The sequence below is a fragment of the Thalassophryne amazonica genome, chromosome 22 (assembly GCF_902500255.1).
Source record: "Thalassophryne amazonica chromosome 22, fThaAma1.1, whole genome shotgun sequence".
Taxonomy (NCBI): Eukaryota; Metazoa; Chordata; class Actinopteri; order Batrachoidiformes; family Batrachoididae; genus Thalassophryne; species Thalassophryne amazonica.
This window is the reverse complement of record NC_047124.1, coordinates 24,342-47,992: the sequence shown is the minus strand read 5'-3', so window position 1 is coordinate 47,992 and position 23,651 is coordinate 24,342. Positions and strand designations below refer to the sequence as shown.

Here is a 23,651-nt window from a genome sequence, read left to right as displayed (position 1 = left end):
AACTATCCAGACTACAGTCATAAATTTAATTGCCCTCCCAGCTGCCACAAGTAAGATTATCCCGGTGTTGCCGTTTCAGCATTTGGCTTGTAGTATGTCAATCAGTGTTACATATTACATTGCTGGTAGCTAACTAGCTTGTAAATACTCCTGCAAATATGTTGAATCACTGCAAGCCCCCGTAATCAATTTTGATTAGACTATGTGTTAGATAACTGTGAATTATGAGTTTGTTGGTGCTGCAGTTAGTGACTGTAGAACTGGTCAAGTTCTATTTAAAGCACGAAAGGTAGAGACTGCATTCAATTTCGTTGTACTTGTGCAATGACAATAAAGCCGTCTTATCTTAATTTTTTTATTTTTTTATTTGAGTTTGATGCACATCGCCTCAAAACTATTTGAAGCAATATGTGCAACAACATAAGGCTGGGATGAACAGTTGTTTTCAAAATTGATTAATCGATTGAGTATTTTCTATATTAGGGTTGGTTAGAGAATGCTGAAAAAATCAATCAATGTTTTACAGACCCCAAGATGATGCCTTGTTTTGTCTGCAACCCAAAGCTATTCAGTATACTGACAGATAGTAATCAATCAATCAATCAATTTTTTTATATAGCGCCAAATCACAACAAACAGTTGCCCCAAGGCACTTATATTGTAAGGCAAGGCCATACAATAATTATGTAAAACCCCAACGGTCAAAACGACCCCCTGTGAGCAAGCACTTGGCTACAGTGGGAAGGAAAAACTCCCTTTTAAAGGAAGAAACCTCCCGCAGAACCAGGCTCAGGGAGGGGCAGTCTTCTGCTGGGACTGGTTGGGGCTGAGGGAGAGAACCAGGAAAAAGACATGCTGTGGAGGGGAGCAGAGATCGATCACTAATGATTAATGCAGAGTGGTGCATACAGAGCAAAAAGAGAAGAAACAGTGCATCATGGGAACCCCCCAGCAGTCTACATCTATAGCAGCATAACTAAGGGATGGTTCAGGTCACCTGATCCAGCCCTAACTATAAGCTTTAGCAAAAGGAAAGTTTTAAGCCTAATCTTAAAGTAGAGAGGGTGTCTGTCTCCCTGATCTGAATTGGGAGCTGGTTCACAGGAGAGGAGCCTGAAAGCTGAAGGCTCGCCTCCCATTTACTCTTACAAACCCTAGGAACTACAAGGTAAGCCTGCAGTCTGAGAGCGAAGCGCTCTATTGGGGTGATATGTACTACGAGGTCCCTAAGATAAGATGGGACCTGATATTTCAAACCTTATAAGTAAGAAGAAGAATTTTAAATTCTATTCTAGAATTAACAGGAAGCCAATGAAGAGAGGCCATATGGGTGAGATATGCTCTCTCCTTCTAGTCCCCGTCAGTACTCTAGCTGCAGCATTTGAATTAACTGAAGGCTTTTTAGGGAACTTTTAGGACAACCTGATAATAATGAATTACAATAGTCCAGCCTAGAGGAAATAAATGCATGAATTAGTTTTTCAGCATCACTCTGAGACAAGACCTTTCTGATTTTAGAGATAAAATATAATTGTGCATTAGCAATCAGTTAATAAGATAAGATAAGATAAGATACTTTATTTCAGACACCAGGTCCATATTGAGAAAACACACAAAATAACTACAACATAAAGAGAAAAATAAATAAAATAAAAAAATTTATTACCAGTGGTATATAATGTGGAATGGCAGTGTTCCCATAGGGATGACTTGTACATAACAAGCTGATTCACATTGTTGATCAAGGTGTTTTCGCTGCTTGTAACACACTTACAAAACCCCAAAATTTCTTTCTTGCGTACTTCACCAAAGCTAGGCACATCACTAAAAACAAACATTCCACTGGGACTACATGAAGGGGGCAGAGTGAAATATACATCTGAAGGATTATTGTAGCCAACCATTAACTTATGGAAAGTAGATTTTTTGAAATTAAACCAGAGATGACTGCAATACATATTAGTACAAAAAGCATTAAATAGTTGGCGTTTAACCTCCAAGGAACACACACTGAAATTCCTTAACAGAAAGTTACCCCTAAATAGAAAGATCTCATCTGGCTTTCCATATCTTTGTCATCATAGAGGTTATGAACAGTGATCATCCCCAAATACTTGTAATTCTCCACAAAAGCAAGCTGAGTATTTTCAGTGAAAATCATGGGAGAATTCAGAAGGGATCTACCTTTAGGTAATATTGACATGCATACAAAATATTATACAAAATATCATGCTTAACACCATAATCAGAACAGGTGTGAAGTAATTTCTGCAAGCCCTTAACTGAGGGACACAGTAAGACTATATCATCAGCATAGAATAAGTGGTTAACAAGTCTATTACCAAGCATACACCCAACTTTATCATTAACCAGTTTACGACTTAGATCATCCATATATACGTTAAAAAGTCTTGGGGACAAAACACCTCCTTGACGAACACCGTTACAGACCCTAAACAGTTCCGATGTATGGGATACCCAGCGGACACAAGCCAACTGCTTACGATACCAAAAACACTATTATTCTTCTTTTTGGCTCTTGCTTGCCTCTACTGGTGGTTGGCTCTCACTGCGGTATTGTATGACTTCCTGTTCCGGAGCACAGCGGTGTTTTGCTGTATCTGTTAGCTGTTTAATCTGCGCAGTTAGATTGATCTAGTTACCTAGATAACGATTTGTTTCACAGTGTAATCTTCACGTGCCTTAACTAAAGCACTACCTCTGCTGAATCACCTCTAAATTATTTACACATTATTCACTTTATGTGTTTTTAGGAATCCACTAGCTTAGCGCAGCTACTAGCTCTTAGCCAGTTTAGCATGGTGGCTTCTCCTGTCTCTCCCGCACTTTTCTGCTCTGGGTGTGAAATGTTTAGTTATTCCTCGGCCTCCTTTAGCAGTAATGGTACTTGTAATAAGTGTAGCTTATTCGTAGCTCTGGAGGCCAGGCTGGGCGAATTGGAGACTCGGCTCCGCACCGTGGAAAATTCTACTGCTACCCAGGCCCCTGTAGGCGGTGCGGACCAAGGTAGCTTAGTCGCCGTTAGTTTCCCTCTGGCAGATCCCGAGCAGCCGGGAAAGCAGGCCGACTGGGTGACTGTGAGGAGGAAGCATAGCCCTAAACAGAAGCTCCGTGTACACCGCCAACCCGTTCACATTTCTAACCGTTTTTCCCCACTCGGCGACACACCCGCTGAGGATCAAACTCTGGTTATTGGCGACTCTGTTTTGAGAAATGTGAAGTTAGCGACACCAGCAACCATAGTCAGTTGTCTTCCGGGGGCCAGAGCAGGCAACATTGAAGGAAATTTGAAACTGCTGGCTAAGGCTAAGCGTAAATTTGGTAAGATTGTAATTCACGTCGGCAGTAATGACACCCGGTTACGCCAGTCGGAGGTCACTAAAATTAACATTGAATCGGTGTGTAACTTTGCAAAAACAATGTCGGACTCTGTAGTTTTCTCTGGGCCCCTCCCCCAATCGGACCGGGGAGTGACATGTTTAGCCGCATGTTCTCCTTGAATTGCTGGCTGTCTGAGTGGTGTCCAAAAAATGAGGTGGGCTTCATAGATAATTGGCAAAGCTTCTGGGGAAAACCTGGTCTTGTTAGGAGAGATGGCATCCTTCCCCTTTGGATGGAGCAGCTCTCATTTCTAGAAATCTGGCCAATTTTCTTAAATCCTCCAAACCGTGACTATCCAGGGTTGGGACCAGGAAGCAGAGTTGTAGTCTTACACACCTCTCTGCAGCTTCTCTCCCCGTGCCATCCCCTCATTACCCCATCCCCGTAGAGACGGTGCCTGCTCCCAGACCACCATAACCAGCAAAAATCTATTTAAGCATAAAATTCAAAAAGAAAAAATAATATAGCACCTTCAACTGCACCACAGACTAAAACAGTTAAATGTGGTCTATTAAACATTAGGTCTCTCTCTTCTAAGTCCCTGTTAGTAAATGAAATAATAATTGATCAACATATTGATTTATTCTGCCTTACAGAAACCTGGTTACAGCAGGATGAATATGTTAGTTTAAATGAGTCAACACCCCCGAGTCACACTAACTGCCAGAACGCTCGTAGCACGGGCCGAGGCGGAGGATTAGCAGCAATCTTCCATTCCAGCTTATTAATTAATCAAAAACCCAGACAGAGCTTTAATTCATTGAAAGCTTGACTCTTAGTCTTGTCCATCCAAATTGGAAGTCCCAAAAGCCAGTTTTATTTGTTGTTATCTATCGTCCTCCTGGTTGTTACTGTGAGTTTCTCTGTGAATTTTCAGACCTTTTGTCTGACTTAGTGCTTAGCTCAGATAAGATAATTATAGTGGGCGATTTTAACATCCACACAGATGCTGAGAATGACAGCCTCAACACTGCATTTAATCTATTATTAGACTCAGTTGGCTTTGCTCAAAATGTAAATGAGTCCACCCACCACTTTAATCATATCTTAGATCTTGTTCTGACTTATGGTATGGAAATTAAGACTTAACAGTATTCCCTGAAAACTCCCTTCTGTCTGATCATTTCTTAATAACATTTACATTTACTCTGATGGACTACCCAGCAGTGGGGAATAGTTTCATTACACTAGAAGTCTTCAGAAAGCGCTGTAACTAGGTTTAAGGATATGATTCCTTCTTTATGTTCTCTAATGCCATATACCAACACAGTGCAGGGTAGCTACCTAAACTCTGTAAATGAGATAGAGTACTCAATAGTTTTACATCCTCTTTGAAGACAACTTTGGATGCTGTAGCTCCTCTGAAAAAGAGAGCTTTAAATCAGAAGTGCCTGACTCCGTGGTATAACTCACAAACTCACAGCTTAAAGCAGATAACCCGTAAGTTGGAGAGGAAATGGCGTCTCACTAATTTAGAAGATCTTCACTTAGCCTGGAAAAAGAGTCTGTTGCTCTATTAAAAAGCCCTCCGTAAGCTAGGACATCTTACTACTCATCACTAATTGAAGAAAATAAGAACAACCCCAGGTTTCTTTTCAGCACTGTAGCCAGGCTGACAAAGAGTCAGAGCTCTATTGAGCCGAGTATTCCTTTAACTTAACTAGTAATGACTTCATGACTTTCTTTGCTAATACAATTTTAACTATTAGAGAAAAAATTACTCATAACCATCCCAAAGACGTATCGTTATCTTTGGCTACTTTCAGTGATGCCAGTATTTGGTTAGACTCTTCTCTCAGATTGTTCTGTCTGAGTTCTTTTCATTAGTTACTTCATCCAAACCATCAACATGTCTATTAGACCCCATTCCTACCAGGCTGCTCAAGGAAGCCCTACCATTATTTAATGCTTCGATCTTAAATATGATCAATCTATCTTTATTAGTTGGCTATGTACCACAGGCTTTTAAGGTGGCAGTAATTAAACCATTACTTAAAAAGCCATCACTTGACCCAGCTATCTTAGCTAATTATAGGCCAATCTCCAACCTTCCTTTTCTGTCAAAATTCTTGAAAGGGTAGTTGTAAAACAGCTAACTGATCATCTGCAGAGGAATGGTCTATTTGAAGAGTTTCAGTCAGGTTTTAGAATTCATCATAGTACAGAAACAGCATTAGTGAAGGTTACAAATGATCTTCTTATGGCCTCAGACAGTGGACTCATCTCTGTGCTTGTTCTGTTAGACCTCAGTGCTGCTTTTGATACTGTTGACCATAAAATTTTATTACAGAGATTAGAGCATGCCATAGGTATTAAAGGCACTGCGCTGCGGTGGTTTGACTCATATTTATCTAATAGATTACAATTTGTCATGTAAATGGGGAATCTTCTTCACAGACTAAGGTTAATTATGGAGTTCCACAAGGTTCTGTGGTAGGACCAATTTTATTCACTTTATACATGCTTCCCTTAGGCAGTATTATTAGACGGCATTGCTTAAATTTTCATTGTTACACAGATGATACCCAGCTTTATCTATCCATGAAGCCAGAGGACACACACCAATTAGCTAAACTGCAGGATTGTCTTACAGACATAAAGACATGGATGACCTCTAATTTCCTGCTTTTACACTCAGATAAAACTGAAGTTATTGTAGTTGGCCCCACAAATCTTAGAAACATGGTGTCTAACCAGATCCTTACTCTGGATGGCATTACCCTGACCTCTAGTAATACTGTGAGAAATCTTGGAGTCATTTTTGATCAGGATATGTCATTCAAAGCGAATATTAAACAAATATGTAGGACTGCTTTTTTTGCATTTATGCAATATCTCTAAAATTAGAAAGGTCTTGTCTCAGAGTGATGCTGAAAAACTAATTCATGCATTTATTTCCTCTAGGCTGGACTATTGTAATTCATTATTATCAGGTTGTCCTAAAAGTTCCCTGAAAGCCTTCAGTTAATTCAAAATGCTGCAGCTAGAGTGCTACCAGGGACTAGAAGGAGAGAGCATATCTCACCCATATTGGCCCTCTTCATTGGCTTCCTGTTAATTCTAGAATAGTAATTTAAAATTCTTCTTCTTACTTATAAGGTTTTGAATAATCAGGTCCCATCTTATCTTAGGGACCTCTTAGTACCATATCACCCCAATAGAGCGCTTCGCTCTCAGACTGCAGGCTTACTTGTAGTTCCTAGGGTTTGTAAGAGTAGAATGGGAGGCAGAGCCTTCAGCTTTCAGGCTCCTCTCCTGTGGAACCAGCTCCCAATTCGGATCAGGGAGACAGACACCCTCTCTACTTTTAAGATTAGGCTTAAAAATTTCCTTTTGCTAAAGCTATAGTTAGGGCTGGATCAGGTGACCCTGAACCATCCCTTAGTTATGCTGCTATAGACTTAGACTGCTGGGGGGTTCCCATGATGTTTCTTTCTCTTTTTGCTCTGTATGCACCACTCTGCATTTAATCATTAGTGATTGATCTCTGCTCCCCTCCACAGCATGTCTTTTTCCTGGTTCTCTCCCTCAGCCCCAACCAGTCCCAGCAGAAGACTTGCCCCTCCCTGAGCCTGGTTTTGCTGGAGGTTTCTTCCTGTTAAAAGGGAGTTTTTCCTTCCCACTGTCGCCAAGTGGTTGCTCACAGGGGGTCGTTTTGACCGTTGGGGTTTTTACGTAATTATTGTATGGCCTTGGCTTACAATATAAAGCGCCTTGGTGCAACTGTTTGTTGTGATTTGGCGCTATATAAATAAAATTGATTGAAATTGATTGATTACAAAGATTGTGGGTAGACCCCTGTCACATATCTTTTTAAAAAGTGTCCAATGATTAACATTGGTCAAATGCCTTAGAGGCATCCATAAAACAAGATACACAGGACTATTTCTTTTTCTATAGTATAATCATCACTTCACGAAGTAAACAGATTACACATATCAGTGGAATGTTTACAGAAGTTTAAAACCAAACTGATATTCTGAAGTTACAAGGAAATTTTCACATCAAGATAAAAAAAAACCCTTTCAAAAACCTTAGAAATGATAGAAGATATTGCAGTGGGTCTATAGTTACTCTTGCTAGTCACATTACCAGATTTGTCTTTAATAATAGGTACAATAACAGTTTTAATCATTGCGGCTGGGAGTACATTGTGAATTAGGCAGGCAAACAGATTAAGACATGGATTCTGGAGGCTGCAAAATTCAAGTGTTCACCACATGTTTTACCACAATCCAGCTTATTAATAATATCAACTTCAAAGACCTGAAAAAGTTGGTTATATTGGTCACATGATCAAGTGCTGGCTTACCTCATCCCTATATATGGGGTTATTCAATGTATTGAACAAACCATTGAAATGATCACACCACATATTAGCAATCCATTTGTGACCAGTAACACCTTCAACCGTATCAGCCAGTGGCAACTTTTTGTTACTATCCTTCCCACTGTAGCCAAGTGCTTGCTCACAGGGGGTCGTTTTGACCGTTGGGGTTTTACATAATTATTGTATGGCCTTGCCTTACAATATAAAGCACCTTGGGGCAACTGTTTGTTGTGATTTGGCGCTATATAAAAAAAATTTGATTGATTGATTGATTGACTATGAATTTGGACACTCTTCCAAAAATTTACCTGGTCCTTCTGCAAGAGATATGAGGATGCATGTTTTCTAACTCTCCCTGATCCACTCCCAGCAAATGAACTATCAGGTGTGCTCAGCCAATCAACAGCTGGAAGACACCACAAAAAAATAGGTGTGACTTGAGTAGGTTGGCATGGAAAACATAGAGTGCAGGGGCTCTCAAGGAACAAGGTTGGTGACCCCTGAGATACAGATTTGAACAAAAGCTCATAATGGTCAGTATTTGTGATTGACTGATGATGTCACAAAGTAGGGGGTCACAACCCTGTTCCTAAATAACTCTGTTCCTTATATATTCATGCTGCAGAAGGGGGAGAAATTATACAGTCTGATTGACACAGGTAGGAAAGACATCCTGTGGCATTCTGCGGTGCACCTCGGTGGTCTCAGTCTGTGGCTGAAGGTACTCTGACAGGATGTCAGTGTGGTATGCAGGGGTGGGAGGTGTTGTCCACGATGCTGAGCAGCTTCCTCAGCTACTTCATTATTATTACACCCATTGCAAAACATGTACATTGTTAATTCCATTTACATTTTCAATGTTAGTTCCATGGGCGATCATCATTTCTGTGTCTTTCTGACTGCATGCTAGCTTACGTGTGTGTAGGTTACACACCCACATGCACAGAGCCGTCAGCCATCATTAAATGAAACGTCCCTCTTCATAAACATTTTGGCTTCTTACTGGGTTGACAGTAGGTGGCACCATCAAACCTGCGGTGGAAAAGGCAAACATATCTTAAGTTTGGCGCATTTTGCTGTGTCAACTTTTAGCCTTTTTTCTCGCCTTGCACTTTGGTGATTTATCCATTTCCAGTCCCACATGGGAGGCTGGGCTGAGAAGGGCTGAGAGATTTCATTGGATTAGCCCAATGTCCTTCAACAAAATCAACCAATAGGCTGTCGCAGTTTATTAAAATGAGTTATAATATACTTTTTTGCTTAAATTATCACAGTTAGCCCAAAAATGTGTGTCGGCCCACCGGGCATTGCCTGGAACGCCAGATGACCTGTCCATGCCAGTTTGCATGGTATTCTGTTGGCCAGTACAGTTCCAAAGACATTATTATGAAATAAAAAAAATACAGCTCACATTATTCGCTTTTTTTTTTTTTGGAATCAAAATCAAATCAACTCAATTTTATTTATATAGCGCCAAATCATAACAAACAGTTGCCCCAAGGCGCTTTATATTGTAAGGCAAAAGCCATACAATAATTACAGAAAAACCCCAACGGTCAAAACGACCCCCTATGAGCAAGCACTTGGCGACAGTGGGAAGGAAAACTCCCTTTTAACAGGAAGAAACCTCCAGCAGAACCAGGCTCAGGGAGGGGCAGTATTCTGCAGGGACTGGTTGGGGCTGAGGGGAGAGAATCAGGAAAAAGACATGCTGTGGAAGAGAGCAGAGATCAATCACTAATGATTAAATGCAGAGTGGTGCATACAGAGCAAAAAGAGCTGAATAAAAAGAAACACTGGGTGCATCATGGGAAACCCCCCAGCAGTCTATGTCTCTGGCAGCATAACTAAGGGATGGTTCAGGGTCACCTGATCCAGCCATAACTATAAGATTTTTCAAAAAGGAAAGTTTTAAGCCTAATCTTAAAAGTAGAGAGGGTGTCTGTCTCCCTGATCCGAATTGGGAGCTGGTTCCACAGGAGAGGAGCCTGAAAGCTGAAGGCTCTGCCTGCCATTCTACTCTTAGAAACCCTAGGAACTACAAGTAAGCCTGCAGTCTGAGAGCGAAGCGCTCTATTGGGGTGATGTGGTACTATGAGGTCCCTAAGATAAGATGGGACCTGATTATTCAAAACCTTATAAGTAAGAAGAAGAATTTTAAATTCTATTCTGGAATTAATAGGGAGCCAATGAAAAGAAGCCAATATGGGTGAAATATGCTCTCTCCTTCTAGTCCCTGTAAGTACTCTAGCTGCAGCATTTTGAATTAACTGAAGGCTTTTCAGGGAACTTTAAGGACAACCTGATAATAATGAATTACAATAGTCCAGCCTAGAAGAAATAAATGCATGAATGAGCTTTTCAGCATCACTCTGAGACAAGACCTTTCTAATTTTAGAGATATTGCACAAATGCAAAAAAGCAGTCCTACATATTTATTTAATATGCGCATTGAAGGACATATCCTGATCAAAAATGACTCCAAGATTTCTCACAGTATTACTGGAGGTCACGGTAATGCCATCCAGAGTAAGGATCTGGTTAGACACCATGTTTCTAAGATTTGTGGGGCCAAGTACAACTTCAGTTTTATCTGAATTTAAAAGCAGGAAATTAGAGGTCATCCATGTCTTTATGTCTGAAAGACATTCCTGCAGTTTAACTAATTGGTGTGTGTCCCTCTGGCTTTATGGATAGATAAAGCTGGGTATCATTTGCATAACAATGAAAATTTAAGCAATGCTTTCTAATAACACTGCCTAAGGGAAGCATGTATAAAGTGAATAAAATTGGTCCTAGCACAGAACCTTGTGGAACTCCATAATTAACCTTAATCTGTGAAGAAGACTCCCCATTTACATGAACAAATTGTAATCTATTAGATAAATATGCTTCAAACCACCGCAGCGCAGTGCCTTTAATACCTATGGCATGCTCTAATCTCTGTAATAAAATTTTATGGTCAACAGTATCAAAAGCAGCACTGAGGTCTAACAGAACAAGCACAGAGATGAGTCCACTGTCTGAGGCCATAAGAAGATCATTTGTAACCTTCACTAATGCTGTTTCTGTACTATGATGAATTCTGAAACCTGACTGAAACTCTTCAAATAGACCATTCCTCTGCAGATGATCAGTTAGCTGTTTTACAACTACCCTTTCAAGAATTTTTGAGAGAAAAGGAAGGTTGGAGATTGGCCTATAATTAGCTAAGATAGCTGGGTCAAGTGATGGCTTTTTAAGTAATGGTTTAATTACTGCCACGTTAAAAGCATGTGGTACATAGCCAACTAATAAAGATAGATTGATCATATTTAAGATCGAAGCATTAATTAACGGTAGGGCTTCCTTGAGCAGCTTGGTAGGAATGGGGTCTAATAGACATGTTGATGGTTTGGAGAAAGTGACTAATGAAAATAACTCAGACAGAACAATCGGAGAGAAAGAGTCTAACCAAATACCAGCATTACTGGTACTGAGTTCCAGCATTACTGGAACTGATTTTGTGTTGACATGCCAATAAAAAAAAGGGGAGGGGGCATCAAACGGTACTTTTATTATAACTCTGAGATGGTTTAACCTTTTGTACAGTACTGTAAATGTCAGAAAAAGACAAAAGGATGAAATTGTCTCAAAAGAATGTTTATTTAATGTTTCACTTCAACTGTCTCAGCATGCCATTTTTGCAAATACAAGAAAGCTGTACTAGTTTCATATTGCCTTTCATTATATAATATGAGGATGCACACTCTAGTTGGGTTACTGAATTCTGGTCATTTTCCTTCTGTCAGTCCACTGTACGAGCTGTCGGCCATGGAGCTGCAGTGTAGTGACCTGGAAATAATAGTCATACTGGAGGGCGTGGTGGAGACGACGGGCATCACCACACAGGCCCGGACTTCCTACATAGCCGAAGAGATCCAGTGGGGCCACCGCTTTGTTCCCATAGTAACAGAGGAAGAGGGTGTGTACTCTGTGGATTACTCCAAGTTTGGCAACACAGTGAAGGTAACAGACATCTTAAGTTTATCTGCAATTAACTATACCTTTTCATTACAAATAATTGTATTAGTACTGCTTTATGAGAAGTTTTACGTTTTTAACTTAATCTTTAAGGGCTCCATCACACCTAGTAAAAATGAGCACAAATAAAGCTGAATCAGGCTGAATGGAGGAAAAAAACAATTCGTGCCACATCTAGGAGAAATGCGTAAGAATGCCCTCCAGATACTTAGATTGTACCCTGACCCACCTTAAATGAGAGGGTTTAAGTGTGTGTATGCATTCAAATGGTGGTTGAGACAGGACACAAAGTTTCGATCCGAAACTTGTGCTTTCCGTCAAATGCTACACCTGGCTCTACACTATCAGACATAATTTTGCGCTTCTTTGTGTGCTGGAGGTCATGCCTGTACTCTTGGGAGACAGCAGTGGTGACTTTTAAAGTTGCCCCTTCACATACCTCAAAGTTATCTCTCTGTGCTGCCAGAAAGTCTTGTAAAGACAAGAGAAGTTGTGTAGCTGTACATATGTCATTATCATGCTTCTGCAACTGTAGGCCTATGGCTTGGAACCTCTGTAGTATTGTGTCCCAGACGTGTGCCTTGAAGGCCATCTCCAGTGTGTCCAATTAGTCACAGAGTGCAGAGGCTTCACTTTGAGTTTCACATTTCTCCTCCATATCTTTAGACATATCATTCAATGGCTCTCTCAGTTGTGCATAAGTTTTCCAAAGAGCCTGACTCAGCTCCACCGAGTACCTGACAGTGATTTCAGTGTGAGTTTGACATCAGTATCACGGAAAACCTTTCCCCACCTGTGTGTAGATGATGCACAAAATGTGTACATTGCCTGTACAAAGTCAAAAAAAACATCCAGCTTCTGGGCTACTGTCAACAGCACTGACACCAACTAAATTCAATGAATGTGCTGCATAGGGGACACAACAAATCAAAGGGTTTCTTCGTTTAAGATGAGCTTGGACTCCGTTGTACTTTCCCGACATATTACTTGCATTATCATATGACTGGCCCCTACAGTTAGATAAGTCTAGGCCAAGATTCTCCACCATAGCAACAACACAGTCAGCCAAACTGTCCCCACTATGGTTTTCAATAGGCTCAAAAGCCAGAAAACGCTCAACTACATGTCCGTCATTATTAAAGTGAGTTGGTACACATGAGCAAGGTCTGGAGTGGAGTCAACTATAACAGAGAAGTATTTTGATTCTTTGAGCTCATTAACAATTGCCTGCTTTGTTCTCTCTCCCATCAAATGGATAAATTCTTCACAGACTGTTGATGATAAGTAGGACACAGAGCCTTTTCCCTTGCCTCCAAACCATTGGAGGTGCTCAGCTAGGAATGGTTCAAATTTGGCTAAGAGTTCTATGATGCCCAAAAAATTACCATTGTGGCTGATCCTAGTAGCTCATCATCTCCCCTGAAAGCATGTCCCCTCTCCTCCAAAAATTGGATGACTGCAACAACTCTTTCTAAAACTTCCCGCCAGTATTGTCTCTCTGCATCAATTTGTTTGACAATATCAGACTCAGTTGTTGCTGTGACTCTGGAGCGATTATGTAATGCCTCATGCTAGCATGCTAGCATGAGGAGTGCTCCACACTCCTCTCATGCTCGCCAATCCGCTCTGAATGTTTCCAGTCAGAAAATCCATGAACAAAAATATTGTGCTCACTGGAAAACAGTTGCAAGCAAAACAATACACACAGCCAGTTGAAGGAGAGTAAAGTAGCCACTGCCTAGTCACAGTCTGCCCATTGGGTAGAGAGCAACTGAGTAAAGTATTTGTAAAGCTCCTACTGGTACCCCCAATGCCTCTATCCCTGACTGAGGCTGGGTACTTAGCACTTCTGTTTTGAAATGCAGCGACTCCTCTACTAACAAGAATCGACTTGGCTTGGTCGGTAATGTTACTGGGCCATAAAGCAGGGTCATTGACAGTTTCACACCAGGAGTTGGGTTCCTTGCCCTCTTCATTTGAAAAAAGACACTCACATGATGCAGCTGACTGGTCTGATTGTCAGTCTGACACACCTGCAACTTTCATTTCATGGTCTTTCTGCTGCTAGTGGTTTGTGGTAGCCTGGCAGGGCTGGCATTCCTGCTGTTCACCTGACAGGGTCTGCAAAGGTACACAGTCACTGACAGGTGACACTAAGCCAATGGTGATAACATCTTCATCGCTAGTCCTCTGGTCACTGTTAACATTAGCAATACTTGTCTCACTCATATCCAGCAGTTTATCAAAGAAGTTTGAGATCAAAGGAACGCATTTCATGAAAACTGCCTGCTTTGCTTCCTTAATCTTTTTTGCTTTTCTTTTTGAGGCACCACTTTTTTGTTTGGGATCCATGTTATTAATGGCAAGTATTTCTTAAGATGCTAATTTAGAAGCTTGTCTTGCAAATTCCTATTCCTATCCAATACTTCCTATGTTGTATGTTCAGGAAGAAAAAATACAACCATGAAAGTGTAGAACCAGACACAATATGTATTAAAATAAGCTGACCTATAACTATTAGTTATAAGCTAAATTGTTGTTATTGTAAATGTATGTATGTACTAATATTATAAAGCTTACACTTCTACTATTATCAATAAATTATGTATAATAATATAATGTAATAGCCTTTAAAAAGACTGTGAACCTTTCAAAGTTTAACTATTGTGGTGTATTAATGACGAGACAGTTGCACGCATTTAACCACTTTACTGAATACTTGCATAAGCATAACTACAACATGCCAAACTGTGGTTTGTGTTGTGGTGCATCTATCTAGGCATGCGCATATCACATATGAACATACGAAAAACTACAGTGAGCCCATTAACTCAATATACCACATCACCTCCCCCTTTACTTTAAAGGTAACTTAGAAAGACAGACATCCCAAATCATATTAAATATATCTCCCCCATTTACCTTAAGGTTAACGTAATGCATTACTCTAGCCAATTACCTTAACATAAAATATATCATAACTATGCATTAAGATTATAAATGTCAACATTACCCATATTGTATAATAAAGTTAACTGATTGCTTAACTGAATAAACTGAATGCTTATTGTAACTTTAACTAAACATCAGCACTCAGTCTCTTATCACCACACTCAGTCCTGGTAACGTTGAGGCACTTTTGGGGTACGCTGGGAGCACCTTAGGGTCACCGCAACAGGATCAGGCGGTTCAGCTGGCTCTGACAGTTCAGGTGCTGGGGATGCTCTGAAACTGCTCTCCATCGGCCTGGTCTCCTCAGCTACTTCCTCAGGTTGCAGATCTGGAAGCCCTGCAGAATGGCGAGGTCGGTATTCTTGATCCGTCGCTTCTCCGCGGACCTTGTAAGACACAGGCCCTGACTGCTGGGTGATGACTCCTGGGATCCACCTTGGGGTTTTGCCAGCAGTGTTTCGCAGGTAATCTTCCTCGTCAACGTCGAACTGTCTGTCCAACGCCTTTCTGTCATGTCCTTCCTTCTGCAGATACTGCTTCCTCCTGACTGTTTCTTGAATGCTTTGTTTCAGAAAGTCCAGTCTGGTTCTGACATGTCTTTTCAAAAACACATCAGCAGGCGACTCGCCTGTTGTGCTGTTGGGAGTTGTGCGATACCGTAGCAGGAAGTGAGAGACTTTGTCTTCAATGATCAAATCTTCTCTCGCCAGCTTTTTCATGCCAGCCTTGAACGTTGAGACGTATCTCTCGGCTAGGCCGTTTGTGGCTGGGTGCCTCGGGGCACCGGTCGTGTGGAGGATTCCATTTCTCCTTGCAAACTGTTGGAACTCATCAGACATAAAGGTTGCTGCATTGTCTGTGACAATCTGTTCAGGGACTCCATATGATGCAAAAAGTCTCTTTAGTCTGGTGATGGTTGCAGAGGAGGTTATTTGTGTCCTTTTATAAACCTCCAGCCATTTTGAGAATGCGTCAACTACAATCATGAACATATGGCCCATTTGGGTCTTTCCGAACTCGCCCTTCGACTTTTTCACTCGCAGGCCGTTCTCTTGCAAGCGTTGCAGGACTCTGTCGAGGTTCTTCAGATGTTCTGCCTCATCTCTTCCCATTATGAGAAGGTCATCGAGGTAAACAACCACGTTCAGGTACTTCATCAGACTCTCCATCACTCTCTGGAAGATGCTAACAGCAGAGTTAATGCCAAAGCAAAGACGATTATACACAAACAAGCCCTTGTGAGTGTTGATTGTTGTGTATTTTTTGAATCTTCATCAAGGAGCACTTGTTGGTAAGCTGAGGCTAGGTCGATTTTCGAAAACAACTTGCCACCACTCAGCGTCGCCAGCGCTTCTTCAATGCGCGGTAGAGGGTATATGTCTGTGTTGGTTGCCTGGTTCACCGTCACCTTGTAATCGCTGCACAAGCGAATCTTGCCATCTCTGTTGACCACAGGAACGACAGGAGCGGCCCACTCACTGTGCTTCACAGGACTGATGATGTTTTCATTTTCCATTCACTGTAGTTCTTCTTCGACTCGCGCTTTCATTGCTAATGGCAAGGGGCGGCTTTTGTGGAACTTGGGCGTGGTGTCAGGCTTGACAGAAATTATGGCTTTAATTTCCTTTAATGTTCCCAACTCCTCTTTGAAAACTTGACTGTATTTTCCTAACACCTCAGGTATGACTTGGGTACTGAGGGCTGTTTTGGATTTTCACTGACCATTTTAATGTTTTCCAGTCCAACGTGATGCTTTCAAGCCAGTTCCTACCACAAAGTGCAGGTCCATTGCCTTTCACTACAATTAATGGTAAGTCAGCAGTCTGATCTCCATAGGTAACTTTTGCCACGAACTGCCCTCTTACTGGAATGGCCTGGCCAGTGTAGGTCTTCAGTGTGACGTTACTGCCCCCTAGTGGCATATCCGTGAATGACTCTCTATACATCGCCTCATATATTATGTTGACTGCAGCTCCCGTGTCTGTTTCCATTGGAACATTTCTCCGGTTTAAGGTGAAGTTCGCTTTGAATGCCCGTTTGTCTGTTTCATTTACACAGAACACTTCCTCCTTTTCTTCTGCTTTCACATAAACTTGCCACTCTTTGTGATTCCTATTTTGCCTTCCTTTCTTCTCCCTCGCGGCAGGCTGGCTATCTCTGCATGCTTTCTGTATATGACCAACTTTATCACATTTATGGCATTCGGCAGATTTAAAGTAACATTCACTTGGGCTATGATTCTTCCCTTTGCATCTATAGCACACTGTCTGCGCTGATGGAGAAGGCTTTTGTTTTTCATTTACCTGGTGCACAGAATAGGTAGATGGTGGCTCGTTTTGTCGTAGCTGCCGTGTGTCTCGGTGGGCTGCTTCCATGTTGAGAGTGATCTCCTGCGCTCTGGCAAACGTTAGCTCATCCGTGGAAAGCAACTTGGGTTGGCACGCTTCATCATGAATTCCACTAACAAACCCGTCCCGCAGAGCCTCGTCCAGTCTATCCCCGAAATCACATCTTGCAACTAGCTGCAAGCAACTGAGCTACCGTTGCGCCATTCTTCTGAACACATCATCAGAATCTGAATCGCTCGGCTATGACCAGTGGTTTTGGTTAATAGTAATCTGACAGAATTTCCACGATTTCATCAAAGTCTTGTCTTTAGGTTTGAGAAGCTGAACTAAATTTCGTAGCAGTCCATATGTAGAAGCACCAATAGAGCTTAGAAGAGTAGCTACCTGTTTTTCTTCCTCAACATCGTGTGCTTCAAAAAAGTTCTATCCGCTCAACGTAGGCTGTCCATTGTTCACTTTCTGGATTAAATTCATCCGGTTTGGTGAAGTTTGCCATCTTCACTGCTCACTACATTCACTTTTCACCTCGTCGCCAATTATGTGGTGTATTAACGACGAGACGGTTGCACGCATTTAACCACTTTACTGAATACTTGCATAAGCATAACTACAACATGCCAAACTGTGGTTCGCATTCTGGCGCATCTATCTAGGCATGCGCATATCACATATGAACATACGAAAAACTACGGTGAGCCCATTAGCTCAATATACCACAACTATAATATAATATAATATATAATAAAATATAATAATATAATATGATATAATATATAATTAACCTTTTAAAGACTAAAAAAAGAACTGTGAAAAGACTATGAAAATAATATAACAGAATATATGCAATACAATATAATATCAAAAAATAATATATTATAAAATAATATAATGCAATATAAAGAATATATATATATATATATATATATATATATATATATATATATATATATATATATATATAAAATGAGGTGGGCTTCATAGATAATTGGCAAAGCTTCTGGGGAAAACCTGGTCTTGTTAGGAGAGACGGCATCCATCCCACTTTGGATGGAGCAGCTCTCATCTCTAGAAATCTGGCCAATTTTATTAAACCCTCCAAATCGTGACTATCCAGGGTTGGGACCAGGAAGCAGAGTTGTAGTCTTACGCACCTCTCTGCAGCTTCTCTCCCCCTGCCATCCCCCCCAATACCCCATCCCCGTAGAGACGGTGCCTGCTCCTAGACCACCAATAACCAGCAAAAATCTATTTAAGCATAAAAATTCAAAAAGAAAAAATAATATAGCACCTTCAACTGCACCACAGACTAAAACAGTTAAATGTGGTCTATTAAACATTAGGTCTCTCTCTTCTAAGTCCCTGTTAGTAAATGATATAATAATTGATTCAACATATTGATTTATTCTGCCTTACAGAAACCTGGTACAGCAGGATGATTATGTTAGTTTAAATGAGTCAACACCCCCGAGTCACACTAACTGTCAGAATGCTCGAAGCACGGGTCGAGGACGAGGAGGAGCAGCAATCTTCCACTCCAGCTTATTAATTAATCAAAGACCCAGACAGAGCTTTAATTCATTTGAAGCTTGACTCTTAGTCTTGTCCATCCAAATTGGAAGTCTCAAAAACCAGTTTTATTTGTTATTATCTATTGTCCACCTGGTCGTTTACTGTGAGTTTCTTTGTGATTTTCAGACCTTTTGTCTGACTTAGTGCTTAGCTTAGATAAGATAATTATAGTGGGTGATTTTAACATCCACATAGATGCTGAGAATGACAGCCTCAACACTGCATTTAATCTATTATTAGACTCAGTTGGCTTCGCTCAAAATGTAAATGAGCCCACCCACCACCTTAGCCACACTTTAAATCTTGTTCTGACATATGGCATAGAAATTGAAGACTTAACAGTATTCCCTGAAAACCCCTTTTTGTCTGATCATTTCTTAATAACATTTACATTTACTTTAATGGACTACCCAGCAGTGCGGAATAAGTTTCATTACAGTAGAAGTCTTTCTGAAAGTGCTGTAACTAGGTTTAAGGATATGATTCCTTCTTTATGTTCTCCAATGCCATATACCAACACAGTGCAGAGTAGCTACCTAAACTCTGTGAGTGAGATAGATTATCTCGTCAATAGCTTTACATCCTCATTGAGCACAACTTGGATGCTGTAGCTCCTCTGAAAAAGAGAGCCTTAACTCAGAAGTGCCTGACTCTGTGGTATACCCACAAACTCGCAGCTTAAAGCAGAGATAACCTGTCAGCTGGAGAGGAATTGGCGTCTCACTAATTTAGAAGATCTTCATTTAGCCTGGAAAAGAGTCTGTTGCTCTATAAAAAAGCCCTCCGTAAAGTTAGGACATCTTACTATTCATCACTAATTGAAGAAAATAAGAACAACCCCAGGTTTCTTTTCAGCACTGTAGCCAGGCTGACAAAGAGTCAGAGCTCTATTGAGCCGAGTATTCCTTTACCTTTAACTAGTAATGACTTCATGACTTTCTTTGCAAATGAAATTGTAACTATTAGAGAAAAATCATTCATAACCATCCCAAAGACATATCTTTATGTTCGGCTGCTTTCAGTAATGCTGGTATTTGGTTAGACTCTTTCTCTCCAATTGTTCTATCTGAGTTAATTTCATTAGTCACTTCCTCCAAACCATCAACATGTCTATTAGACCCCATTCCTACCAGGCTGCTCAAGGAAGCCCTACCGTTAATTAATGCATCGATCTTAAATATGATCAATCTATCTTTATTATTTGGCTATGTATCACAGGCTTTTAAGGTGGCAGTAATTAAACCATTACTTAAAAAGCCATCACTTGACCCAGCTATCTTAACTAATTATAGGCCAATCTCCAACCTTCCTTTTTCTCTCAAAAATTCTTGAAAGGGTAGTTGTAAAAACAGCTAACTGATCATCTGCAGAGGAATGGTCTATTTGAAGAGTTTCAGTCAGGTTTCAGAATTCATCAAAGTACAGAAACAGCATGAGTAAAGGTTACAAATGATCCTCTTATGGCCTCAGACAGTGGACTCATCTCTGTGCTTGTCCTGTTAGACCTCATTGCAGCTTTTGATACTGTTGACCATAAAATTTTATTACAGAGATTAGAGCATGCCATAGGTATTAAAGGCACTGCGCTGCGGTGGTTTGAATCATATTTATCTAATAGATTACAATTTGTTCATGTAAATGGGGAGTCTTCTTCACAGACTAAGGTTAATTATGTAGTTCCACAAGGTTCTATGTTAGAACTGATTTTATCACCTTTGTACATGCTTCCCCTTAGGCAGTATTATTAGAAAGCATTGCTTAAATTTTCATTGTTACACAGATGATACCCAGGTTTATCTACCCATGAAGCCAGAGGACACACACCAATTAGTTAAACTGCAGGAGTGTCTTACAGACATAAAGACCTGGATGACCTCTAATTTCCTGCTTTTAAATTCAGATAAAACTGAAGTTATTGTACTTGGCCCCACAAATCTTAGAAACATGGTGTCTAACCAGATCCTTACTCTGGATGGCATTACCGTGACCTCCAGTAATACTGTGAGAAATCTTGGAGTCATTATTGATCAGGATATGTCCTTCAAAGCGCATATTAAGCAAATATGTAGGACTGCTTTTTTGCATTTGCGCAATATCTCTAAAATTAGAAAGGTCTTGTCTCAGAGTGATGCTGAAAAACTCATTCATGCATTTATTTCTTCTAGGCTGGACTATTGTAATTCATTATTATCAGGTTGTCCTAAAAGTTCCCTGAAAAGCCTTCAGTTCATTGAAAATGCTACAGCTAGAGTACTAACGGGGACTAGAAGGAGAGAGGATATCTCACCCATATTGGCCTCTCTTCATCGGCTCCCTGTTAATTCCAGAATAGAATTAAAAATTCTTCTTCGTACTTATAAGGTTTTGAATAATCAGGTACGCTTTTTACTCTTTTAATTCATTTATTAGTAATTGGAGCAGGCCGCGGCCTCAACTTGACCTAAATTCTGTGTCTTTTAGTGAAGTTTAGGGCTAGTGGCCGGCGATCACCTTGGTACTTCTCTGTTTTTCTTGTTTAATGCTGGCAAATTATACAGTATTTTTTGTCTTTCTGATGTCTGATTCTGTTTTTTCTCTCAGTTTAAGGTGCAGCTCCAACCAGAGATGGGAGTTGTATTCGTGTTGGCGATCCTCCTGTCCTGTGCGCCAATAGCATTTCTTGTATATTCATCTGTGAATTGTTCTGTAATTTATGTTTGTAGCATGGCCCAAGCAGAGGGTCACCCCTTTGAGTCTGGTCTGCTTGAGGTTTCTTCCTCAGAGGGAGTTTTTCCTTACCACTGTTGCTCTGGGGGTTAGTAAGGTTAGACCTTACCTGTGTGAAGCACTTTGAGGCAACTCTGTTGTGATTTGGCGCTATATAAATGAAAATAAATTTAAATTGAAATAGATGGAAGGTTCAAACTCTGGCGTAAGAACAGCATAACCGTTTACTGAGAAATATCCTCTGAAAAAGGTCTTGACACATTCCAACAACTATTGGAAAAGTACAATTTAGGAAAAGATTATTATTATTATTTTGGGGTATCTCCAGCTAAGACACCACTTTAATGCAAATACAACCCCTGGCAAAAATTATGGAATCACCGGCCTCGGAGGATGTTCATTCAGTTGTTTAATTTTGTAGAAAAAAAGCAGATCACAGACATGACACAAAACTAAAGTCATTTAAGGTCTTGTCTCAGAGTGATGCTGAAAAACTAATTCATGCATTTATTTCCTCTAGGCTGGACTATTGTAATTCATTATTATCAGGTTGTCCTAAAAGTTCCCTAAAAAGCCTTCAGTTAATTCAAAATGCTGCAGCTAGAGTACTGGCCGGGACTGGAAGGAGAGAGCATATCTCACCCATATTGGCCTCTCTTCATTGGCTTCCTGTTAATTCTAGAATAGAATTTAAAATTCTTCTTCTTACTTTTTAGGGTTTGAATAATCAGGTCCCATCTTATCTTAGGGACCTCGTAGTACCATATCACCCCAATAGAGCGCTTCGCTCTCAGACTGCAGGCTTACTTGTAGTTCCTAGGGTTTGTAAGAGTAGAATGGGAGGCAGAGCCTTCAGCTTTCAGGCTCCTCTCCTGTGGAACCAGCTTCCAATTCAGATCAGGGAGACAGACACCCTCTCTACTTTTAAGATTAGGCTTAAAACTTTCCTTTTTGCTAAAGCTTATAGTTAGGGCTGGATCAGGTGACCCTGAACCATCCCTTAATTATGCTGCTATAGACGTAGACTGCTGTGGGGTTCCCATGATGCACTATTTCTTTCTCTTTTTGCTCTGTATGCACCACTCTGCATTTAATCATTAGTGATCGATCTCTGCTCCCCTCCACAGCATGTCTTTTTCCTGGTTGTCTCCCTCAGCCCCAACCAGTCCCAGCAGAAGACTGCCCCTCCCTGAGCCTGGTTCTGCTGGAGGTTTCTTCCTGTTAAAAGGGAGTTTTTCCTTCCCACTGTAGCCAAGTGCTTGCTCACAGGGGGTCGTTTTGACCGTTGGGGTTTTACATAATTATTGTATGGCCTTGCCTTACAATATAAAGCGCCTTGGGGCAACTGTTTGTTGTGATTTGGTGCTATATATATATATATATATAAAAAATTTGAATTGATTGATTGATTTCAAATGGCAACTTTCTGGCTTTAAGAAACACTATAAGAAATCAAGAAAAAAGATTGTGGCAGTCAGGAACTGTTACTTTTTTAGACCAAGCAGAGGAAAAAAATATGGAATCACTCAATTCTGAGGAAAAAATTATGGAATCACCCTGTAAATTTTCATCCCCAAAACTAACACCTGCATCAAATCACATCTGCTCGTTGATATTGACCCTATGCCATGACATTGACCCTATGTGTCTTTTTGCAAAGAATGTTTTCACAGTTTTTGCTCTATGGCAAGAGGCATTATCATCTTGAAAAATGATTTCATCATCCCCAAACATCCTTTCAATTGTCCAAAATATCAACGTAAACTTGTGCATTTATTGATGATGTAATGACAGCCATCTCCCCAGTGCCTTTACCTGACATGCAGCCCCATATCATCAATGACTGTGGAAATTTACATGTTCTCTTCAGGCAGTCATCTTTATAAATCCCATTGGAACGGCACCAAACAAAAGTTCCAGCATCATCACCTTGCCCAATGCAGATTCAAGATTCATCACTGAATATGACTTTCATCCAGTCATTCACAATCCACGATTGCTTTTCCTTAGCCTACTGTAACCTTGTTTTTTTCTGTTTAGGTGTTAATGATGGCTTTTGTTTAGCTTTTCTGTATGTAAATCCCATTTCCTTTAGGCGGTTTCTTACAGTTCGGTGACAGACGTTGACTCCAGTTTCCTCCCATTCGTTCCTCATTTGTTTTGTTGTGCATTTTTGGATTTTTGAGACATATTGCTTTAAGTTTTCTGTCTTGACGCTTTGATGTCTTCCTTGGTGTACCAGTATGTTTGCCTTTAAACAACCTTCCCATGTTGTTTGTATTTGGTCCAGAGTTTAGACACAGCTGACTGAACAACCAACA

General features: G+C 40.6%; 1 protein-coding gene and 1 long non-coding RNA gene across 2 annotated transcripts in view; one reads left to right on the top strand and one right to left on the bottom strand.

The window, feature by feature from the left end:
- Window positions 1–23,651, top strand: part of kcnj8 (potassium inwardly rectifying channel subfamily J member 8) — a 34,717-nt gene that overhangs the window by 5,236 nt on the left and 5,830 nt on the right. Inside the window, 1 exon segment of the mRNA XM_034163649.1 lies at window positions 11,524–11,740. Within this exon segment, the coding sequence (XP_034019540.1) occupies window positions 11,524–11,740 (217 nt within the window).
- Window positions 13,210–23,651, bottom strand: part of LOC117504246 — a 12,875-nt gene continuing 2,433 nt past the window's right edge. Inside the window, exons 2-3 of the long non-coding RNA XR_004558747.1 lie at window positions 19,731–19,734; window positions 13,210–13,220 (exon numbers count right to left, since the gene is read on the bottom strand). This is a non-coding gene — a long non-coding RNA (uncharacterized LOC117504246). The remainder of the gene's footprint in view (window positions 13,221–19,730; window positions 19,735–23,651) is intronic.